The sequence below is a fragment of the Zosterops lateralis genome (assembly GCF_965231275.1).
Source record: "Zosterops lateralis genome assembly, chromosome: 1".
Lineage (NCBI taxonomy): Eukaryota > Metazoa > Chordata > Aves > Passeriformes > Zosteropidae > Zosterops > Zosterops lateralis.
The window spans coordinates 45,028,673-45,053,778 of record NC_139762.1 but is presented as its reverse complement, the minus strand read 5'-3'; the positions used below and the strand labels follow the sequence as shown (position 1 = coordinate 45,053,778).

Below are 25,106 nucleotides of genomic sequence, written 5' to 3'. Positions count from 1 at the left end.
ATGGGCACGGCGTCGTCCCTGGTGAGCCCGGCGGGGGCGGTCGGGGAGGTGATCGAGGACACGTACGGCGGCGGCGAGGCCTGCGAGATCCCGGTGGAGGTGAAGCCCAAGGCGCGGCTGCTGCGCGGGTCCCTGCGGCGCGTCGGCGGCTCCCGGCCCGGCGGCCTCATCGGGGCCAGCTTCAAATCGACGGCCTCGGTGCAGGAGCTGGAGTGCGCGGCCGAGTACGAGCGCCTGAGGAAGGAGTACGAGATCTTCCGCGTCAGCAAGAACAACGAGGTGGCCTCCATGGTGAAGAAGGAGGCCAAGCTGGACAGGGAGAACAAGCGGCTGCGCGCCGAGCTGCAGGTAGTGCCCGCGGGTCAGGGCACCGAGCGGAGCTGAGGGCGCCAAGACTCGTCCCGATTCCTGGGGAAAGGGTGCGAGAGGGAAGGCAAGATGCTGGGGAAATGGTGCCCTGGTGCTCTCCTGCTGAGCCATGGGGATGCCGTCAAAGTGCCCATCTGGGGATGGGAGCGCGCCCTGCGCGGCTGTGGCGGCCAGTGACAGGGATGGGCCTGAAGGGGTGCCAGGGCAGGCTTAGGTTGGATGTTAGAAAAAGGTTCCTCACCCAGAGGGTCTTGAGCACTGGAACAGGCTCCCCAGGGAAGTGGTCACAGTTCAAGCAGTGTTTGACTGTGCTGTTGGACACATGGGAGTGCCCTGTGTAGGACCAGGAGTTGGACTCGATGGTCCTTGTGGTTCCCTTCCAACTCAGAATATTCTCTGATTCTTCATTCTTCATTCATTAAAGAGAGATGTAGGTTGCTGGGATAATACTGTAGTCATACCTATAAAGTAATCTAAAACCTCTTATCGGCAATAAAACTCTGAAAAAAAAAACCCATTAAATGTTTTCAGGCACTTCAGAAAACATACCAGAAAATACTTAGAGAGAAGGAAAGTGCATTAGAAGCTAAATACCAAGCCATGGAGAGAGCTGCTACTTTTGAACATGATCGAGACAAGGTCAAAAGGCAGTTCAAGGTATGGTTTGACTTTTCTGTTCCTGGGAAAATGACCAAGGAAGATGAATGCCACTTGTTCAGATTCCCCAAATGAATCCTTCTCCAATAGCTGTCATGAGAGCCTCTCCTTCTTAAAGACACCTTGGAGTGTCATAGCTGTAGCTGCCTATTTCCATTAAAATAATCCTACTGAAACCTCTCTGTAAGACTAAGAGGGAAAAAAAAATGAAATAACTTTATAAATATTAAAAGGAGAATATGAAGTGATACATCATAAACTAAATTCCTGAATTGAATTTGAACACAAGAGTATATTTGTATTTGAGAGTGACAAGAAAACATGAACTGCAAATTGACACATGCTGAAGGAATGTAGAAACACAGAGTTCTATTATTTCTGAATAAATTTTATATATTGCACTGTGAGGTGTAACACCTTTAGCTTACATAAAAAAAAAAAAAAAGTGTATTGGTGCATCTCTTTTGACTGCAAAAGTGTGATAGGCAGTTAGAGATAGTTTACATTCTCTGGAGAGATGACTTGAAAGGTCAGGCAGATGTTTCTATGTTTCTGCTTTTCCTTTGCTGCAAATGATATTTTTGCCACCCAAAACAGGGCATTAAGTCCTAGTTTTTCACTAGGATTTTCAAGATTCTTCATGTACCTACAGTTGTCTGTAGGTACATGTAGTTCCTGTTTGGCAGATACATAAAAAGAGCATTGGTTCTGTTCTGACCTTATTTAAGAAAATTAGACTTGAAGACTACTTCATTTCTTTGAATTTAAAACCAGATTGGTGTTTCCTTTCTCACATGATGGTAATATATTACAAAGAGGACAGCTGGAGATGCTTGATCAATTTCTGTTGTAGGAAATTTAAATTTCTGCAACAATAAAACATAAAAGATTACATGTAATTGTAAATAAATACATAGAAGAATAAAAGGTAACCTTTGAAAAAAATGTTACATGTAGCAATTTTAGGAAGCCAATAAAGCTTAAAAAGTAAAAAGAGTTGTTTTGATTTTTAATGGACATACTAATGCAGGCTTATTTCAGAATGGTATGCTAAGGTTTATAATGGTAAAATTTTAAAAATGGATAATTTTAAACTATGGTTTTCTGTTCATTTGTGATTCACAATGGCTTCACATTTTCACACCTTTGCCTGGTAAATGAATGCTAGAAGCTTACTTTTCCAATTGAAAGTAGATAACGAGCTCAGGAACAGATACTGAATTATAAAAGATATTTTTCCTTCCTGATGATAGATTTTTAGAGAAACTAAAGAAAATGAGATTCAGGACTTACTGAGGGCCAAACGAGAGCTTGAAGCAAAACTCCAGAGACTCCAGGCCCAGGGAATCCAAGTGTTTGATCCTGAAGAGTCTGATTCTGATGATAATTGTACAGATGTTACAGGTGAGAATTTCATCCCCAACACTTCGTGTTGGAAACATGACTGAAGTCTCCAGACAGGAAAGCAGAAGACAGATATTTATATTGTTTTGGTAAAAAAGTTTCATTAATCCAGATGAAAAGCAGCTTGAAGGGTAAAAGCAACAAACCTTGCAAACTTGGTTTAGATTGTGAGAACCTCACATTTCTGGTGTTACAAGTGGGTAAATGAGGACAGAGTACTGTCTCGACACAGTTATTTGAACACTTTTTAAAATTTGTTCCACGAACTGTTCTGAGTTTTCTAGTCTTTTCTGAGTTTTCTTATTGTAGATCTGAGAGATGATGCTCCAAGGTATCCAAAAATCACACCTGAAACTAGAGGGAGTCTTAGGTAGACACTTTGGATGGTGACATATGCCAGTGTCAGCTGCTGTGTGTTCCAGAACAGCAGAGCTACATTTTAATGAAGAAGAAGTAGGTACAAAACCTTGTATATGCTGTATGAGGAATTTAATAACATGGAAAGGGTTTAGCTGGGTATGTGAGCAATCTGTGTAATAGCAAATATTAGGAAATACCCTCAGCCTTTGGTGTCATGGATTCTCATTAACTTTGGACAAGCAACCATTTACAAGAACTACAGCATGCAAAAGTATGAGTAAATCTGCTGAAGGAGAAAAAACTATGGTCAGTGGCATGTGGCTGTAGGTTTCAGCTGGAGTGTTTAGGACTGATAATTTATCTTGTGTAGTGACAATGAAGAGGGATTTTTGTTTGTTTTCCAATTCTTAGCTACTGGGGCGCAATCTGAATACTGGAATGGAGGAGTGTTGGGAAGTGAGCCATCCATGGGTAGTATGATGCAACTTCAGCAGTCTTTCAGAGGGCCTGAATTTGCTCATAGCTCCATAGATGTTGAGGGACCATTTGCAAATATAAACAGAGGTAAGTAATGGTAATTCATTTTGCTGGGATTGTAGGCGTCTATGGAATTTTTCCAACTATGCTTAAGTAACTCTGTTCCTTCTTAGATCCTTTTCTGTCCACTCTTGGGTAATTTAACCAAATGGTTATTTGGAATTCTTTGTAAAAATAAAAGTGATTTTAGCAAGCAGCAGTTACCAGTGCTTTGTTGTACGTTGCTTATGTTGACAATGGAAGGTAGTGGCTCCTTCTTTCAATATCTGCTGGTGTTCTTTTTTTCTGTTTGTATTCAGATTCTCTACTTCCTGAATATGAACATCACATTTGTATTAGAATAAATTATACCTCTGTTTTATTCATTGATTTTGCATGGGTTTTGACTCTGCCTAGGGGGCCACTTATGGAAATCTGATTGCAAGACCAGGATGTACGTGTTGTTATGTAAATCGGTGCTTGATTTTTTCTTGTCAATAATTACTGCTTTTGAACTTTGTTTCCCATGTGGCCTCTTGTAAATTGGCTTCTGATACCCTGGTTTCCTTCACTGTTGTCCTGGTTCTGGAACCTCTCCTGCATATAGTTGACTTTGGTGGCAGTTTCTCCCTTTTAAGTTCAGTCCTTCAGGCTCTGTCTGATTCAGAAGTCTGTGCCTGCAAAGCGGGAGGGGTGGGTCTTCCCTGTTATGGCTCCAGCTTCATCCAGTAAGCCTTTCATCAACCTATGTGATCCTGAGAAGAGAGCCTATTCCTATCTTGAAAAGAATAACTAGCCACAAAATGAAGAGTCTAAGTTTTAAAACTCATTACTTCTCTAGGGAATAAACATGCAATGGTACAGAAATCAATGGATTTCTTTTTCTCCAGAAGAGAAAGTTCCTGCAGTGTTTTGCTGTCATTTATTCACATGGTCGAATTGAAATACACATAGATCTGAAGGAAAATAAAAGTGTTTGGTTATGAATGAATTTATTACTCCTGCATATTGTTACTTATTTTACAACTATCAGCTTGCTTTCATGGAAACATTTCATCAATCCTTTTTAAAGGAAATATACTTGTGATGATAATAGAAATATATTTAATACTTTTATTTTGCCACATTGTCAAATCAGGTGACATTACCAAATGGTGTGAGTTCTCAAAACTTGTAAAATTTAAATAATTGAGTAAAAACACTACTACTATTTTAAAGGAAATGTAATATTCATGATGCTAAGAGGTGATGACTTATCTGTTATGCAGTGTAATGACATGTGAAGATCTCTAAGACTTCATTTTGGGTTTTCTCTTTTCCATTGGCAGATGATTGGGATGCTGCTGTTGCCAGTTTATTGCAGGTTACTCCTCTGTTTTCCCACTCTCTGTGGAGTAACACAGTAAGATGTTATATCATCAGTACTGATGAGACTCAGCCAGAAGTGACCGTCTTCATTAGAGTGAGTACCTCACAAACCTATGCTCACTTATATGCTGTCTTGTTTCCAATGTGATGCTGGTTCAGAAATTTGTCTAATACTTCTTGAAAGCTTTTAGTAGGTTGTAGTCTGATTTCTGTGAATTAAGTGAAAGTATTGTCAAGGGCTTCAGGGGAACAAACTGCTTAGAGAAAAGAAACTGAGATTTGTTTGGTAGGTCCTTAGTGCTATGCATGTTTAGTAATAAAACACTGTTCCTCGCATTTGCTTTCAGAACTACTCTCCAAAACTTCAGAGAGTCTGTGAAACAATGGGGTACTTCTTTCAAGTTGTTAATTTTTCAACAGAGAATGAAAGACCTCATCAGGATGTAAGAAAATGGGAAATTGAAAAAAGTTCATTAGTCATTTTGCTCCTGCATTTAACTTTGCCAAGGTGAGTATTTTCTAGGCTGGTGAAACAAATGGCAACTGGTAATTTATGCAGAGTGCATAGCTTATTAAAATGTATGGGATGCTTTGCTCACTATTTTTCCTAAGCTAGTAACTTCAAAGTGATATTCCTTCAAACTTCAGGTTTGCTAATGCAGACACTTAAAAGAATATATCAGCTTTGTACCATTTTCTTTTTCTTGTAGCTACAAATTCTCTTAAAATACAACTTGAACGATGTCTTAATAACATGCAGAAATGTTTTGCTTTCCAAGAGCCACTCTCTGTTGTGCATATGGCTGTGTCTTAGGAATTCAATATGGCTGATGTGAATGTCCTCAGTGTTTTTCATTTGCTTATCTAGCCTAACACCTGTCTGTAGTATTTGGGGTTTATTCTATTACATATTAGTTCCTGGGTTTGGCTGTCTTTAGACTAATTTCATGACTCTCCTGTGTGTTACCTTATGCTAGCTTTTGACAGCTTTGATTTACTGAAGTCATGATGTTTCATGACAAATAGTGATGGAATTTGGTCTGTTTTTTCAGTGAGTAATTTCTTAACCTTCTGGAAGAAGCAGCATGATTCACTAAAGAAAATACACCAAAGGAGGGATACTTTTTGAATTGTGTTAGGAATGTTACTGTTACCCGTTACATGCTGGTGCCAAATAGCCCGGTTTTATGTATGTGGAGCACAAATGTATAAAAACAAAATATGCAGGGAAGAAAAACTCCAAAAGTATTATTTAGAGAATTTCTCCTAGAAAAACTCTAATGAAAATTGTAGTGCTTGTGTAAAGATAGTCATATTTGTGCAATTCTTTCAGCTATTGTCAGCATCACCAAGTAGTATATAGTTCCTTTTGTGGAACAGCAATAGGTATCAGTGGATATCATTCACATATATAAATGTAAAGTTTTGAATTTGGAGGTGTCAAATAATCCTTTTTAAATACTATAAATTGAAATACTGTCCCCCAAGACATCTGACAAATACTAAAGAACTCTTCCTAAAAAGATCAAAGATAGAGCAGAACCTTCCAATAACTGATAGTAAAGCATATATATGATGCTTATTAATTGTATGTCAAACCATGTTCTTTCCATGCAAGGCTATTACCTTTCATTCTAAATATTGGTATGACAGGAAAAATAGCTTTAAATTTACAAATCAATAATCATAAAAAATAATAGATGGCTTTACTGGTTTTGGTACAAGTTGTACAAATCTCTCTGAGCTTTTTCTTGCTTCAGAATTTTTCTCAAATCTCTGTTGGAGTATTTGATTGCTTTTTGTTATAAATAGATACGACTTTTGAATTAGATTTTGCAGTGAAACCCATCTTCGGAGCTTGTGTTGATTGAACTGTTTACTACAGCAGTGTAATATAGCACAAGAATGCTGATTTCCAATCTAGTTGTTTGTTGGAGGACTGTGAAGAAGCCTTCTTGAGAAATCCAGAGGAAAAGCCCCGGTTAATTTACCACAGAAGGGAGGATGGCAGAGTCACTTCAGCCTCAGTCCAACAGTTAATTGAGCAAATTTCTTGTGTGAACAAAGCAAAGGTATGGCATTTAAAATTTGCTATAAACAAGACTCACTGCATGCTAGTAGTCCCAGATTTTGGAGGAAATTGCATTGCAGTCATAGCTCTGGCTGCTCATTCTGTAAGCAGATCGATAAGGCTGAAATTTATGAATGTTATGAAATTTTCATTAGCAGGAGAGAAAAAAGTGCCACTACATTTTCACTGAAAAAAAAAGGGCTATGATATAAGGTTAGAATTTCTTACCTGTGTTTAGGCATCTAAATGGCAAAGTTGTTTATCTGAGGTTCCTCTGTAGCCACTGAAGGGAATGAAGTGTACCTCTAGAGAAATTCCTAATGCCTAAAAATCGATCTGTGATGATTTATTTTCCTCTACAGAGACAATGGTTGAGAACAGCTGAAACTAGATGCCCAACTTTTGAAGTTCTTAGGTAAAGTGAATCTTAGCTAAGGAAGGCAACAGAATGGAATTTAAATGTGTTCCAGAATGTTTTTGTTGGAAGTCCTAAATACTGTTCTCAGTTGGATTCAGAGTTGTGTCATGCTTTGCCATTTGCTTTTTCAGATGATTGACCATGTTGGAGGTGTGGAGGAAGGAGCATATGAAATCTATAATTGTGTGGAAAAAATAATTAAACAGGTAAAGTACATGATGCATTTTAGCTTTTTATGTCTATACTGATTTATGATCTTAAATTATTGTCAGTGCGATTAATGTATGGTACTTAGATGTGATTCAAAGTATCTCTCTGTTTTATCATTAATATCTGGCAAGCAAGGAAATGTGCAAGTGGAAAATAAAATCCCAAACTGAGCAGTGCTTTTATGGAGACGGTTCTATTTATGGGCCTAAATTAGCTTTTAATTTATCTTTATATCATAGATATGTCCTTTCCTTATTCTTGTGGTGAGTTTTTTCCACTGTGAGATATTTAAAATCAATGTCTTGAGACCTGTGTACTCAGAGTTAACTTAGTTTCATTTAATTGCTTATTTATTTATGTTCTCTGCTACTCTAAAAAGAAATGAGCATATTGATGTTGTACAGCCACACTCACACTGAGCTAACAGCACATGTGCTTGCACTATAGTTGCAGTTTTCTCCATATAATTTCTTTTTACTTAGGATATATTGGGATGTGAAATGACAGACCTAGAAGGCAAGGATTTGGGTAATAAGGAAGACTCCACTGCTCCTGAAGAAGAAGTTTTTGGTGATGTGTTGTGGGATGCACACGATGAACGAGAACAGATGGAAGCTTTTCAGCAGGCCTCTAATTCAACATGTGAGCTGGGATTTGAGAAAGTGAGTACATTATAAAAGTGTATGGATGAAGAGAAAGTCATCACTCACTTCCATCCCTAGTTGGGCAAGATGCACTTCTACAGAAGAAGCTGTGTCTGAGAGCATCCTTAAGGCTATCACTCCTTACGCTGGAAGAAGCCATATGTCTGATATAGATGGCATATTTCTTTTCTGGGAGAGATGCCAGTTGGTGTGTTGTTGAATGACATTGATGAAAAAGTAGTTGTTGTGCCTGCATTGAAGAAAAGCACTGTAAGTGTGCCAGAAGCAGAGCATCCTCTTAGTTGGTCATCAGTAGAAAGCACTCTGAGTATCTATCTTTTCTTCTTCTATTTTTTTTTTCTCTTTTATTTTTCCCCGAGGAAATTCAGTCTCTTTCTTGACACCTGGAGTTAGGTCTTTAGGAGATGGTTAATGAAAAGATGTCGTCTCATCATGCAGCCATAAAAGAAAAACAAAGGAAACTTTATAATGGAAAGCTGCTGAATGACTCAGTACTTACTCATTACTGAAAATACTTTTTTTAAAACATTTCAAGTTGTGAGTATCAGGAACAGTTATATGTTGGGAAGATATAATGAATGTAGGAAGATAAACAATTAAATCATCACATAATGTGCAATAGTTTATTTGGGCAATGTAACATAAGCATGAGGTTTCTGTTACTGTGTTTAAACTCTTACTACCCCTATTTTACTAGCACAATATGTTCTTTTACTTCACCACTCCTATACTGGTAATGGTTTGGAGGATTATATCATCTTTACTACATTCAAAAGCAATAGAAGAATAGAACATTAAAAAAAATACCAATGTATATCTAAATGCACATCTTATTTTGAAGACAAAATATTTCTCCCAAGCAGGTGAAGGGTGGTTTTTTTTTTTGTTTGTTTTGTCATCTGCTGCAACATTTTTGGACGTTCATATGCTGAAAGAAAGCCTTCTTTTGTATGCTTTTGTATGCTCAAAATAGTCATTTATGGCAGATGCCAACTTTTTCTTGGCAAACATATCCAGTGCAGTGGAGTAGTTTGGGGGAAGGGGGGCAGGGAAGCCTGAACAAACACAGAACACAGTTGCTTTATTATAATAACACTAATTCAGTTTATTAGCATGGAAGATTCCATTTTAAGTAGAGTTTTGAAGAAAGTGGTAATTAATTTTACACTTTAAAAAAAAAGAGATAATAAATTCTGTGGTTTAAGTGTTTCCTTGCAATATCTATTTACGCTTGTATTGTATTGCATTTCAGTAGTTACTCCTTTACCTTAATAAATCAGCGCATGCCTTTTGAATCTAAATGGTTTACAATACCAGGCACTATATTTCTTCCTTAAACATTGGAATATTTATAATGATTGCTTCATTTTTACAGTATTTTGAACGTCTGAATGACCTAGTAGCAGCACCAGCACCAATTCCACCATTGCTTGTATCAGGAGGACCAGGCTCTGGGAAATCTCTCCTTCTGTCAAAATGGTAGGTTTTGGGGTTTTTTTAATATGGCTGAAATTTAAGAAAAAAGCTTCCATTACATTTCAAACATTGTGTCAGTAACAAGAGGTAAAATGGGGGCATTACAAAGTGCTGAAGTTAGTGAAGCATCCTGGAAAGATTTGTGACATCTGAGTAGCTAATTTCATCTGGGCTGCCTTTAACAGCTCCCTGACTCCAGCTACAACACCTTATAATAAGGCATCACTTATATATCTGTCTTTGCACAGCATCACAATGTGGTTTTGATAGCTCAATAGTGTTGCCCTTCTCTGATACACAAGAAGGGTCTGAAATAAAGAAAGAATCCTCATAATTTATCCTAGACCATAGAATTTTATGATGATTTGCATGCTATGACAAAGTTTGCTGTCATAAAAATGAATTGATGGTGTCATTGCTTTAAAAGCTTAGTGGCACGTGACTATTCAGTGCCAGGAAGGGCACTTGCTAAATGCTGTCAGTAATAGTGAGAGCAAAAATGGCATCTGACATTAAAAGTTCAATTATAGCTCAGGAAATGTCTATCCTGTTTTGTAAGATAAACATGGAACACGTGTAGCTATAATATTCAATCTCCTTTGGCAAAACTGATGCTTTTTGTTTGAGATCTATTTGCAAAATTACACTCTGTTGAGTCTTTTTTTTTTTTCCTTCTCTTCTTTCATTAGGATTCAATTACAGCAGAAGCATTCACCAAACACTCTAATTCTCTACCACTTTGTTGGGAGGCCCATGTCTACTAGTTCAGAATCTGCGTTGATAATTAAGCGCCTTACTCTAAAGGTAATACTTTTTTACATGCCCTGCTTTGCATCTTTCTTTGTGTGTCTGTGTTTGTGTGTGTGTGCAAAGATAACATTTTCTACAAAATTTTCAGCATCAACGAAAAATAATACAAATGTAGTAGAAAGATATTCAGGTTCAGATTGATCAGGGCTCTGGGCAGCCTGGTCTGGTTGAAGATGTCACTGCTCATTGCAGGGAGTTTGACCAGGTGGCTTTTAAAGCTCCTTCCAATCCAAACTCTTCTGTGAGTCTATGCAATGTAAGGCATTATAGAATGAGGGGAATCTCATCCTATACAGTTAATTTAGCTCAATTAAATAGCATCTCTGGAATATTCATAATAGATCAGCATTAGCAGTAATGTTTACAGTGACCTATATTGATGACTTATAAAACCATATATACTTCTTCCAAAATCCCTGCCATCTGGCCAATGAAAGAGGCAGGGGGTACCTCTTGTTTCTTTGTGCTCAGAAACCTGAGGCTGTATTGGCCACTTGGCACCATCTTGTTCCTAGACTAGGCTCTCTCCTATATTAATTTATTTTTAATTGTGTGCTAAATACATGGGGAATAAGAAGAATTGTGTTTGTGCCAGGGTCTGAACTTGCTTTTTCCATCACAGAGTGACACTAAGTGACACCTTACAGTACTATAATCTGCAGAAAAATGAGTTCAGTTGTGCTATCCTTGCAGTTTTCTCATCTGTCTTAGCCTGTTTAGTCTGTGCAAGTCCTTTAAGTCTCCACATTTCTTGTCCGTTGTGTAAAAGTTATCACTCTAAAATTTACACACTTAGTTCGAGAAATATTCTTTGTTCTGCATATGCCAGCTTTCTGCATATACTAGAAGGAAAAAACTCTGTGTGAACTTGACTGGAAAAAATGCCCCCAAATCAAACGGGAGTTTTTTTGGGGGACAAGGGTGAGGTAATGGAGTGAGAACTGTTGTTTTTTTTTCCCTTTTGTGTCTATAAGGCTTCTTTCAACAATCCTAGCTGATTTTTAAGGTAGAATTTCTTGTACATGTTTATAATTCTGCAGCTTATGCAACACTCTTGGTTAGTATCACCTCTGACTTTCGATCCAGCTAAACTTCTGGAAGAGTTTCCCCGTTGGCTGGAAAAACTTTCTGCACGCCATCAAGGCAGCATTATTATAATTATCGACTCTATTGACCAAATACAGGTATGGTTTCAAAATCTTTTCCAATTGTCAATCTAATGGGAATCATGACTATTGTAATAGGTTCAGCCATAGCTATGTAACAAAAATATTATTGTTTGCTTTGCTCTGAAGTGAACATATAGAAAATAGTTTTGTTAGAAGTGCAGTTGAGTTATATATGTAGATAATTTTTGGGGAGTTGTTTTGGTTTTTTTCTTCTAAATTTTATCTTTACACCTTAATTTTTGAGCAGTCCAGTTACATTACTTATCCAATGTAGGTCAAGGCTGTGAGCTGACCTATTGGGCATGTAAATAGCTTGTTTTTTATGAGGTGAACATTTCAACAATAGTATTCTATCTGCTTTATTTAGTGTACAGTTGTGCTGATACTTAAAAATGGGTCATTTAGTACTGTCTAGAGGGCCAGATCATAAAAGATTTTAAAGGACACTGGAGAATTTAAGACTCCTTTCATTGGGTTGCACAGTTAATGAAACATAGCAACTTCTGGCATTGTTTTGAGCAACCTCTGTGTTAAGAAATGAAAATTTGTTTTTAAGCAAGCTGAGAAGCATATGAAGTGGCTGATAGATCCACTGCCAGTGAACGTGAGAGTGATCGTATCAGTGAATGTAGAAACGTGTCCGCAGGCGTGGAGGTATGTTATATTTCTGTGATGTGTCAAAGTATCCTGACTGAGAAATATTATTTTAAATTGCAGTTACTCATTGAAGAGCAGACAGATTTGTTGAGATGTGGAGATTTAATAGGATAAGATTTTCCAACCCATGAGGAAAATGAAAGCCTCTCTATTGTAGCTGCAATGACAGATTTTAGCTGTTGGAGCACCAGATTTTTGTTTTACTGTGATGGATCTGTCCACATGACTGTAAGAAAGACGATATTAAATGCAGTCAGATTCACATCAAGAGCTGCAGTACCATGATGTAGATTCAGGATAAGGCTAAAAGTGGAAATTTTACTTCAGATGATTAGAATTTCATAGTAGCTGGGAACAGCTTCAATTACTGCTTTGATATAAATCTTTTAAAAGCCCTGGAACTCTGATGTCTTTTCTTTTCCTTTTTTGTGCTATTTAATAAGGTTCAAATATGACTTTGTTCTCTCTTTCCAAAGGTTATGGCCCACTCTTCATCTTGATCCACTGAATTCCAGAGATGTTAAATCTCTCATTAGTGCAGAATGTAACTCTGCAAATGTTAAATTGACTAAAGAGCAGGTATGGCTGTTGCAGTTTTTCTAAAACACCTTACTCTAGTATAACTTTTAATGAAAACATGGAAAGGTGAAATAAGCCCAGCTGCCAAAATAAAGACTTATATTTAGCTAACTAAATACAATTGCTCAAGATAGCATGAAGTTTGAGTATTTTTACCCCATGGCTCATAGCACTGAAACACAGATGGAACAACATAAATTTTTAACAGAAAACCTTTGCAGTTGCACATACTGCTGTAAATGTGTTATTTTATTTTAGAATATGAGAAGACTTGATTATGTTTTAATTAAATCTTGTTGCGTAATACTGTAACAATGATTGACATACTGGGAAAACAGTATTTTACCTTTGCCCTTCAGACTGATTCTGTAAGATAACCTTCATATTGAGGTATAATGTTAGATCCTAACTGTTCATCTTAAATTCAAATGAGACTTTTCACTCATATGCTCCTATAGCTGTACACACATCCAGTATTTTGTGCACAACTTACCGTGTTATAGTCTTCAGATGTTACAGAGAGAAGAATAGCTAGAACTTTTGTTCTCTTATCAAACAGTGAACGTTTTGTTTGTATGGTTAGTTTCATCTAAGCTCACAGATTTTATTTAAAATGTTGTAGGAGAAGAAGCTTGAGAGACACTGTCGTTCCGCCACAACTTGCAATGCTTTGTATGTCACTCTTTTGGGCAAAACCATTGCTTGGTAAGTTGGGGTGTTTTGGAAATTACTATGGTCATCACTAGATTAGAAGACTTGAAGTAGGTTAGCCTTTTGAAATACTTATATTTAACACAGAATGAATCTTGTTAAGAAAAAATGATGGAGAAGTTTTGCCCTTTACTGACTGTGAATGCAACAGGAACAGAAATCAGAGAGTGTACAGTTACCAGTTTGATACTAAGTGAACCCAAATGATTGTATCTATTTGTTTTCAGCTCTTCTATTTTAATTTAATTTGTTCTTCTTTATGGGTGTATCAGTTGCTTCAGTGTTTTTTAAAGGTATTTGGAGAATGTTGGTATTATGTTGTTAAAGAGTTAAATTCAGGTGTGTTGTATTTACTATGTACCAGAGAGTTTGCCCCCTAGATTTTTAAGGCTTCAAGGAAGTTCAGTGACTGTTTAGTTTAACATCCTGCATATGATCCTTAGCCTTGTAATTCCTGCTGTGGAGAAAATTAATCTTCCCTGTTGTGCAAGAGAATACCTAATAAGTGCATTGGCTTCTTATTAACCTAGACTTCATCTCGTTGAGAAAGATGCATTTTTAGTTAAGAGACTCCCAGAAGATGATACACTAATTGGTAATTTACTCTGGGTGACTGATTTCATTATTTTTGTTCACATTTTGTATTCTAGAAGACATAATTGCTCCTGAAAACATGCTTCGTAAATGCATTAAATGAAATAGCAGCATGTGGTTTTATCTTTATCCATCCTGGTGTTCTTACTTGTACTCCTGCTGGAGAAAAGAACACTGCAACATAGGTTTTTTAATAAAACTGTTGCAGCTTTTTAGAAAAATCAGACAATATGACAGAAATAGGCTTGGAAGAAATCACCTCTTCTTTAAATTTCACCAAGGTGCTGTGCACCTTTTGAACCTGGTAGGAATCCAGAGAATATTTGAGGTAGAGCTCTTCTGTTTCAAATCAATCAATCTGTTTCCAATCAAATCTGTTAGTTTCAAATCAATCTTACAGCCGAGTTTAATATGCTAAACTTTACCCTTTCTGTACTTCTGCTCAGTGTTGGAAATACAGGAAATATTGATGAGATTCTTCAGCAGTGCTGCCAGTGTCAAGACACAGTGTCACTGTACAGGCTTGTTCTAAGATCAATTCAGGAATCATTGCAGAGTGATAAAGAGAAAGGTCTTTTGAGAGAGGTAAGCAAGAATGCATCACTGTTTCTACAGGTATGAATACTCCTCCCTATGAAGAGTTTTGCTTAACTTGAAATTAAATACAAATTTATATTAGTTCATATGTATGATTCAGAGATTATTGTGTATTATTAGTATAGAAGGAACAGTTTAATTAATGCAATCACATCTGTTGCATAACTGTATAGAATGTATGACTGCTTTGTGTTAAATATCATCTGAGCTGTTGTCTCAAAGAATAAAGCAGGGCTTCTTCACTATGATGTGATACAGACTTAGCACTTCCTTGCTGATCACTACCATGATCTAGAGATTAACTACATTGAGCATAGTTGAGCATCAAAACATGGCGTCTTGTGAATACAGGCATTACTTATTAAATTTTTGACCCCTCTTTCTACCTTTGCAGAATTTCCCTCTTGTGCAAAACATTTTTTTTAATTAGGACATAATACTCCTACTTGCTACTTCTTTGGTTCTGGCAGCATAAAGGCCCTGAGCATATTTTACTTAGATGGAAGTTCCTCATGATAATGGAGTTACTCTCTCACAGTGTTTTAGAGGAAAGTCTGAGGAGCCATTTGTTTGTTCCAGAGTGTCCTTTTTGGTGCTTTATCTGTTATAATATTAAACCATTTACACTGAGGTCTCTTCTTTGAGAAGAGGGAAAGGGGCTTCTATAGACAAGGATTTTTGCTTTGGCTATAAAGTTATCACAGTGATAAACAGTATTTTTCTTGAGATTTCAGTGTAACTAAGCTCTCCAGAAAATATTGCTAACTGTGTGAAATCTTGTTTTCTGCTTCATGCAGATACTGTGTGTCATTGGTGTCAGCCACAATGGGGTGAGTGAGTCAGAGCTGATGGAGCTTTATCCTGAGCTGACTTCTGCAGTGCTGGCCTCACTCCTTCACAGCCTGCACAAAATGTGTCTGCTGACATATGGCTGTGGTTTGCTGAAGTTCCAGCACCTCCAGGTAGAGTTTGTCATTTTAAACATGTGCAAGTGAAGCTCCAACCTCTGTCTTTTAGATAAGTTCTGTTGTTTGATAGGTTGGCCTTGAAATGTTGCTCATTGATTGGTTGGTTGGTTGGTTGGTTGGTCAATGGATGGTTCCTCATCAATTTTTCTTAACATCTGGTCTGATTTAGAAATACCTTGAAAACTACCACAGCTGTGATAAACCGGTATTGCTGAAAATCTGGCCTTTCAAACCTTCATACATTTATAATCTATTAATTGTTAACTCCATGTATCTTAGAAAACATTGGCTTCCCAAAAAAACCAAGAAGAATTGAATGAGAAAGGAATATTGCCTGAATAACCAGAGCTGGGGTCTAATGTAAGACAATTGGTTTGTAGTGCCTTTGTCATTGAAAAATTTTCAGTTCTACAGCATGAGATGAGTTTCATCACCCTGTGTCTCATCAGCACTTAAATAAATTAAATGCATTCTCTTCCTTTTAATTATACTCTCTTTCAGGCTTGGGAGATGGTAAAACTAGAGTACATGGAAGCAGGTGAAAATGTAATTTCTGCCTATAGACAAAAACTAGTGGAATATTTCACCATGCAGTTAAGGTAGGTCAGAATTCTTCAAGAAGTGCTAAATTGCAGATTTAATGCCTCATAGATACTTTTGTTTTCTTCATATACCTTCTCTGAGTTTAGTAAATTATTATGGCAAAATAACTATGCAAAATTATCAGTTTAGAAGGTTTTTTTATTTATTGATATTTTACTTTTTAATCTTGGAACAGAATGAGGTCTGTGAAGGGGAATGGGCATATGATAAAGTGACCGTGGGGAAATGTAGGGCATGAATTTATACCAGATCAGTTATTTTGTGGTCTCCAACCCCCCGTGGATTTGTAACTCCCAGTAAATGCTAGGAAATTTGAGTTTGCCTAGGACTTGAAGCAGAAAACCACTTGTGTTCAGCAAGCAATTAGCACATAGATAAGAGGAGGTCCAGTAGAACAGCTGAACATCTACATGTTCATATCCAGCTTGAAAACTGATTTGCATTTACATCCTGAGTTACTACATCCCAGCTGTGGGCTGTTGTTTATTGCTCCTCCAAGCATCCACTGGTGGGTTGCAGGAAGCCTAGAGGGCCACAGTGTGCCAGACAAAGGAGGCACAAAGGGGCATAGGGCTGCTGCAGGGCTGCAGTCCTGCTGGCAGGCACAGATTAGCCTAGGTGGGATGGAGAAGCAGCTTCCTCTGGAATGCCTGGGGGTTCCACGGCATCCTGAGGTGAAATTTAAAAGAACATATAAAAAAATGCAGTACATAGTTCTTACAGTAATCTGTGTGTTCAGACATTCAGGTATGGAAATTGTATGCTTGCCTGGTTTTCACATCAAATTGACAAGATGTTAGGCATGTCAGAGTTTTAATTTTCATTTGTTTTTCTTTCAATAGTCAAGACCGAGTGACTTGGAGAAGTGCAGATGAACTTCCCTGGCTCTTCCAACAGCAGGGCGATAAGCAAAAGCTACACAAGTGTCTTTTGAATCTCTTTGTGTCCCAAAACCTTTACAAAAGGTACAAAGGTAGCAACTGCTTCAGCCATTATAAACATTTCATAGGAATTTTTTGTCAATATAAATCAGAAAGTGACAGATTCAGATACTTAAATAGTAGAGGCTAAAGTGCTAAATGCTGTTTCCATATAAATAATGTATTTTTTCTATTCTGTTACACCCTGGGGGGTGGTAAAGGAATAAATATTGCTGTATAGTGTTAGTCTCCATGGGTAGTCTCTGTAGATGCTGTAGTGTAACAACAACCTTTGTGCATGTAGGCCTTTTTTCCTAAGCTAGCATTGGTCTGAATAGAGGGATATCAGAGATAAGATTCTTTTCCTTGTTAAAACAGGGGACATTTTGCAGAATTGCTGAGTTACTGGCAGCTGGTTGGGAAAGATAAGAGCTCTATGGCAGCTGAGTATTTTGACTCTCTGAAAGAATATGAAAAAAGCAGTGAGGGAGAGGAAAGTATGATCTGCCTGGCTGATCTTTATGAGACCCTGGGACGGTTTCTTAAGGACCTAGGTCTTCTCAGTCAGGTAAGTACATTTAGAGATTGTTGTAACAGCAAAAAGGCAAATGAAGCAGAGCTCAGTGTGTGCTTTCTGTGGCAGTAGTGAAGTTATTGCAGCATAGAGGATGCTGCCTGCTGTCCTCACGCACTGGATTTGGCTGTTCCAGGCTGTAGCTCCTCTGCAGCGCTCTCTGGAGATTCGGGAGACCGCGCTGGATCCAGACCACCCGAGGGTGGCACAGTCACTCCACCAGCTGGCAGGAGTGTATGTTCAGTGGAAGAAGTTTGGAAATGCTGAGCAGCTGTATAAACAGGCACTGGAAATCTCTGAAAACGCCTATGGAGCTGAACACCCTCGGGTAGCCCGTGAACTTGATGCACTTGCAACCTTGTACCAAAAGCAGAACAAGTAAGCTTAATTACACTGCTGGTTTTGTATTACGTGGAGATAGTACAAAAAAAAAAAAAAGTAATAGCAGCAATGGTTTTCTTCCTGAAGCCAGAATTTTTTTTTTTTGGTTCTTATTTTTTTGAGTTTCGTATGTTCAAGTGCATCCATGGGCATTGGCTCTTTGTTCTTGTAGCAGGTCACCTAGGAGGGGCCAACATTTGTGCTTAGTTTAACAAAAAACTTGTGGAGATAGAGGAGGAATACTGTCTGACCCTTAACATTTTGTAAATTTTATATTTGAAAAAAGTGGGATGATTTTCAAGATTCTTAAGTTTTCAAATCTGTACACTTAACTTGGAATTTTTCCAGCAAACTAATTGATGCTACATTTGACATTCTTCTAACACTACAAATAACTGCTTTCAGATATGAACAAGCTGAGCAACTGAGGAAAAAGTCCTTCAAAATACGCCAAAAAGCAGCAAGGCAGAAAGGCAGTCTGGTAAGGAAGTGCTTGATATTTAAAAAGAGATGCGGGGCATGTTGCAGCTGTGCTAAACAGATGATAAAATTGTGTCTCCAGTGCTGACAGTGCTCCAGGGTTTTTGATAATTGTGGGCATAGGTAGTGAAGTACCTTAGCAGCAGCTTTGGTAACTGCCCTTTCAACTCTAATGGAAGTGGAGATGTATCAGTACAACTGAAATGGAGTTGAGAGAAGTGGAAAAGAAAGAAGTGGATATATACATTTCAGAGGTGCAGAATTACAGCTGATACAATTATGTGTCAAAGTGACAATGGAAAAAGGTGTTCTCCAGAATGGCTGAGACATTTGTCCTACTAGTGAATACAATGCTTACTGCAATGGAAAATTCCAGTAAAAATATTAGGTCACATACAGAGTTTTCCCGTTTTCTTCTTCTGTGTTGTTTTTCAGCTACAGGGTTTCTCTTGTAATTTTTGAGCTAAGGATTTATCATATATTGCCTGTACTGTAAGAGTCCAGCTAATAGCTCCAGAGCTCAAATTGTAGCTCTAATAAAAGTAGTAGAACCCCATAAACAAATTGCTATTTCCACAGTGATTAAATATGAATGAATTTGGATCATGCAGATTTGGTCTATTTCTGTAATGAGTTATTCTACAAAAATATTTTTATCAAGACTGCAAAGATCAAAAATAGGCAGAATGTGTAAAAACAGCTGCGTTTTTTTACTTTGATTTATTTTGCTCGTAAGAATTAACTTGTCTGCCCATTTTAAAAAGATTGATGTGAAGCCTTGAGTAATATTTTATATGTGTTTGTATGTGTTGTTTAGGATTGGAGATTGTATTGATTTTAAGTTTTGAGCTTATAAACCTAAGAATTTGACCTGAATTGGTTATTTGAACTGTGGAATTTAAGCGAATTAGCATGTCTCATACAGAGAGAGCAGTGTGACAGCACCTTAACAGTAACTTGAACTGCCTGGAAATTTTCACCAAAATTTCACGGTTTTGGTGCAATTTGCTGATAGATTGTAAATAAGCGTTTGCCACGTAGCTCAAAAATAGAACTTAAGGAGGATTGTTGTGCTCCTTTGGCACCAAACTGAGTCTTTTGGTTTTCTGTCTTTAATGTTAAACCTTTAAAGTACTGGTGACTGGCTTATGTTTCCTTCTCTTTGCTGTAGTGTGGCTTTGCTCTCCTGCGTCAAAGAGCCCTGCAACTGGAAGAGCTCACGTTAGGCAAGGATACACCAGATAATGCTCGAACTCTCAATGAGCTTGGAGTCCTCTACTACCTGCAGAATAATCTTGAGTGAGTTGTACTGATTGTGATACATCCACTGAGTGTTCTCAGCTGTCTGAATGGAGGCAGAGCATGGAGATCTAGCACTGAATCAGATGATCAAATACTTGTAGTACTGTCCCCTATTCATTCCATGGGTTTTGTTCACTGTGAAATTCACTCCTATTTTCTATTTGGTGCTGTTGATGTGTCGGTATTTACCAAGTCAGTACATTCAGAATTGATGTTCCACAGTTAATTAGCCTTGGTTGCAAATACCAATTCCCTCTCAAATTTGTGCCTTCTCTACTCAGCTTCACTATTTTGTGAGACTCTCCTTTGCAGTGCTCATCTTTGAACAGCAGGATTGTTGTTTTTCTATGACAGTATTACAAGAAGTCATGACCTAAATATTCCTTGTGCTTGTAATCTTTCAGGTCTTACCCGGTGTCCCGTTAAAAGTCAAAAAGGGCCAGAACAGCACAAAGGTGTTCTAAAAGCAGACAAAAATAAGCAAGGGTGTTGAAGAAGGGGAATAAAAGGTGCAAGATAGTTCTGATTGTATGTTTAGCAACTCTTCACATCAACTTCTTCAGCTGACAGAGGAATTTAAACTGTGTGTTCTGAGGGAATTGTAAAGTCACTTAAATCCCACTCTACTGAACTGAATCTTTTGAGAAAAGAACAAAAGTGCCCAGCAAAAAAGCACGGAGTGAGTTCTGGAAGTATTTTTACTTCCAGTTCTTTCTGTGCCTGATATTTAAGGCACCGGTAGCTTTTGGATATTTACAGAAGTATGTAATTATTTAGGATCTGCATACAGAATCACAATCTCTACAGTGAAGCAATTGATTTTTAATGGCTGTTGGTAAACTCATCAGTTTACCCTCATGAAGTGACTGATTATAGAGGAACATTTTTTTATCTAATCTCATGCAAGATTGTTTAATATTCCATGTTATTCATACATAGTTCCTGTTAAACGCAATCTACTTCAAGAGTAGCTGTATCTCCACTATTTCATAAGTGAGAAAAGTTGTAAACTTTGTTCTAGTGGAGGCTTAAGGAACTTTTAAAGAATGGATATCCCTGTTCTGAACCAGCAAGTATAAGACTTCATGTAGTTAAAATTAAATCAGTGGCAGAAGGGTATGTCACTTAACGAATAATTATTTGTCACACATCATCCCCCAGCCCCTGCATAGAGTGAACATCTTTTGACACTTGTCTAAGAGCTCCAGAATTGAACCTACAGTTCTGTGTATAAATGGTCCTTTTTTTCTCTAACATAAAATTGATTTTTCCGATTTACTAGGATGAGCTCTTGAAAATAGCATGACAGGGTTTGTGTGGATGTCATGATGAGGAGCTGCCTGGTAATAATGGGTGCTATCAGTCTTATGGGGCCATCAGCTGAAGTTTTGATAGAGGAGCTGCTGTAAAGCTGTAATAGAATAGTAGCAGCTACTGTAGTGAGATAAAATGTGCCCTTTGCTTCAGTGGTGATATTACAGAGCCTTTTCTACTTTGTCAGTTCTGAACAGATTCTACTATGAGTTTTCAAGGCTGAGTTTGTTGGTTCAAACAGGCATTTCAGCCTGTACAGACGTTACCAGCTTTAAATATTGATGAGCAAATATGTTGTGTAGGACAGCGGAGCTTTTCCTGAAGCGCTCCTTGGAAATGCGGGAGCGAGTCCTGGGATCCGACCACCCAGACTGTGCACAGTCTCTGAACAACCTGGCAGCCCTGTACAATGAGAAGAAGCACTATGACAAGGCTGAGGAACTCTATGAGAAAGCTTTGGACATCAGGAGGAGAGCCTTGGCTCCAGATCATCCCTCCTTAGCTTATACTGTGAAACACCTGGCAGTGCTGTACAAAAAGATGGTGAGCACAAGCCCGTTACCTCTTCTGATCACCTAAATTGACTGTAATATCTTTGTCTTAATGGGAAAAATCATATTAGAAGGTAGGAATAGTTCTTTTTACACAATGAACTTGAACTTCACAGTCAGTTTAAGGGTAGCTTGAAGGCTTATGAGGGAGATAGTATTTCACAAATAAACATTCTGACTGAGCCACCTTCAGCTTCTGTTAGACTCAGTGAAAGGTGAGTGTTACTCCTATGCAAAATGCACTGTGAGGAGTAAAATTAACAGGAGTATAAACTTCTGTGTTTCATAATTTCAAAATGTGTTATGAATATTTGTGGTTGCAGATGCTTGTTCTAACCATTTGCTATTATTAGCATAATAGTGTTATACTCTTTCCAACTGTTGAACCAAGATCAAGTTCAGTAAATTATAAGAATTTTATCTATTTTATATTTTCACATTTTACTGTTCTTCAAAGAGAAAAAAGACCATTAAATAATCTCTTGGATCAAATTTGCTCGTGTTTTAGCTAAATAATTGTTACTTGCTGTTGTGTGCATTAAATGGTTTTGGGTCACATTATTTTTCTGCTCACTTCAGCTTCTAATTTTCATGGTGCAAAACCACTCACTATTTGCATCATGAAAACCTCTTTGATAGTTTGAAGGAGCACAAATTAAAAGTCAGTGGAGGCAATTATTTCAATAGAAGTACAACTGAAAAATCTTTTTACAGCCTTCTCAATGAGACACTTGTGGGGAAAAAATAAATCAAGAAAGGAAGAAATAGACCTAGCTGAGAAACATATTTACTGGGAGTTGAATATGCCCAGCATTTGGAAAATTAGGTTCTAATAAATATTTATGATAAATAATTTGTTCAGAATATACATATTATTTAGCAAAGTTATCCCCTTCTTCTAGAAATAATTAGATCTCCTCCAAGGCTTTTGTTTAAAATAGGTTTTGCTGTTATCATCTTGATAGCAGAGAACTGAATCTTTTTTTTCCCCTGTTATTTCTAGGGAAAGCTTGACAAGGCTGTTCCTCTGTATGAGCTAGCAGTTGAAATTCGACAGAAGTCATTTGGCCCAAAGCACCCGAGTGTAGCAACTGCTCTGGTAAACCTGGCTGTCCTTTACTGTCAGATGGTAAGTTTTTAATGCCTACCTTTATTTTTCTTGTCTTAGGCTTTTTTATGACTTTCTCCTAAATGAAATAAAAGAAACTTGATCGTATCGAAAAGGGAAATTCCTCATAGTAATTGCAAATTCTTGGGTTCCATTTTAAACGGTGTTTAGCCTAATACAGGACTAAAAAAAAAAGCCCATGTAAAACATGTCTGTATCAAAGAAATACACATCTGTAACAGAAACTTTCTGCTTCCCAAAGAAAAAGCAGATTGAAGCTTTGCCTCTCTATGAACGTGCACTAAAGATTTATGAAGACAGCTTTGGCCAAATGCATCCTCGTGTGGGGGAAACACTGAAAAATTTGGCTGTGCTAAGGTAAGATTATATGCTTCAACCCTATAAATGCAAATTACTGCATGAAACAAAACATCTGGGCTTGTGTAGTTTCTAGGAAAGTGGATAGTTTTAAGTACACTATGTTGATAGTATGGTTTGTATTTCAGTTTAAATGAATTGAGAGACTTGTTTCATTTGCTTGTTTCAACTTTGTTTTGCTCTTTTCCAAAGCTATGAAAGGGGAGATTTTGAGAAGGCAGCTGAACTTTACAAGAGAGCTATGGAAATAAAAGAAGCAGAGACTTTGCTGATTGGTGGAAAAGCAACTTCTCGACACTCATCAAGTGGAGACACATTCAGCTTAAAAAGTGCATTATCACCAAATGCTTTGCTGGAACATGGACAAAGGTGATACAAACCTGCTCCAAGAAAAGGTAGTCTCTAGTGATATTTTTAAGAAGACAGAAAGTTACTTTCAAGAAGACAAATCCATTTTTCCAAGGATTATGCACTGCTTCGAGACTGACGCCTGTCTTCATGAATTTTGCCTTAATTTTGCAGACTGTATGGTACAAAGTGAGCTTCTTTCATTGTGCATGGGTACACACATTAGTTACTAGCTCAAGGTGCAGCTAATACCAAAAACATGGACTTGATGCCTCTTAGCCTAAGTGCCAGGAGTATAACAAATTAAGCTGAACCACTTGTATAAATAAGGGGCAGTTCTTACTTCTGTGCTGTAATTGCATGGCTTAGAGGATTTGTGTATTTTTGTATCATCAATCCTTCCTGCCTTTTTAGAAGCCTTTAAAGTTGTTTCTGAAGAAAAGGTAATTTTGAAAAAACTTTGAAAATATTGTTTAACCTGAAGTTTTACCTGCAGGGTTATTTCAGCCTTAAGCAAAATTTCATTCAAGGGACTTGAATGCAGAATTAATTGGTTTCCTTGGAAGCTAGAGTATCTAAATATATCATCATCATCTACAGTTAAAGCTGTTGTAAGATTCCACTCTATTCAATAAAAATACTTCCAGTGAGCAATTAGAATGAAGATGATTATGGCCAGAGTTCCTGTTCTGAAGCCTTTAGCAATACTTTCACTGTTTATTCTTACTGAATCCCTTAAAATACAAGAATGTTTCTATTAGCTGGGAAAACCTAGCGATGCAAAATAGTTTTCCATCAGATAAAGAAATGTAAATCAAATCTACCTGCCTGTTTTATTTCTTAATATCTGAATCATTGGAAGAATCAGCCTGAGTTCTAGTCTCATTCAGTCCATAAATGCATGCATCAATTAAAATACGTACTAAAAAAAAAGACTTTTTATTAAAAAAGGAATGTATGCGGAAAATTAATTGAAATCCTACTATAATATTTCAGTGGCAACTAATATTAAGATTATTTTGATCCAGTTTCAAAAATGCAAATGGCCTTCACTTCAAAAATAAAAACGTGGTCCCTAAAACATAGCTGATCCCAACTATCCATTGTCCTTTAACAGAGAGGGTGAGGAATCCATGTGCCTACCCTGTGAACCCAAAGAAAGCTTCCAAGACAGCTTCCATGGAGCTGTGCCTCATGGACAGCAAGGAAAAGTCATTTGTATACGTGCGGTATGCCAGATAATACTTCTGTGTAAGAGAAATCCACCTCAAAGCAATGGATCACCAGTTTCAATGGAGATTTAATTGCACTGTCAGAATATCAACATCCTAAATGTTCATGAGACGCTGTTAAAACTAAACACTTTTATAAAATTGCCAAATAAACAAAGCTGGACTTAATAATGGCAATGTACTTTGTTAGTTCATAACAAGGAAGTAATAAACATTCATTACGTTTTACAGTTTTACAGTTATACTTGTAAATATCTTTTTAATATATTAAAAAATCCATAATGCTGCTTTTTTGGATGCTCTTTATTCTTAAATA

At 37.4% G+C, this 25,106-nt stretch overlaps 1 protein-coding gene across 2 annotated transcripts; it reads left to right on the top strand.

The window, feature by feature from the left end:
- On the top strand, positions 1-25,035 carry NPHP3 (nephrocystin 3; the record flags this gene model as incomplete). Of its 2 annotated transcripts, XM_083879990.1 has the most annotated exons (28): positions 1-348; positions 901-1,026; positions 2,280-2,430; positions 3,202-3,354; positions 4,635-4,768; positions 5,022-5,182; positions 6,599-6,746; positions 7,295-7,369; positions 7,856-8,035; positions 9,414-9,517; positions 10,204-10,318; positions 11,365-11,508; positions 12,050-12,147; positions 12,627-12,729; positions 13,352-13,434; positions 14,481-14,619; positions 15,429-15,593; positions 16,101-16,198; positions 17,045-17,167; positions 17,501-17,690; positions 17,833-18,074; positions 18,483-18,558; positions 19,729-19,856; positions 21,476-21,716; positions 22,728-22,853; positions 23,095-23,210; positions 23,403-23,605; positions 24,676-25,035. In XM_083879990.1, 27 exons carry the CDS (start codon positions 1-3, stop codon positions 23,581-23,583), a joined length of 3,948 nt encoding a protein of 1,315 aa, XP_083736116.1. In that variant the 3' UTR covers positions 23,584-23,605; positions 24,676-25,035. The 2 variants fall into 2 exon arrangements, with proteins under 2 accessions (XP_083736116.1, XP_083736115.1); XM_083879989.1 differs by having other exon boundaries at positions 23,403-25,034.
- Between the last annotated feature and the right edge of the window lie 71 nt (positions 25,036-25,106).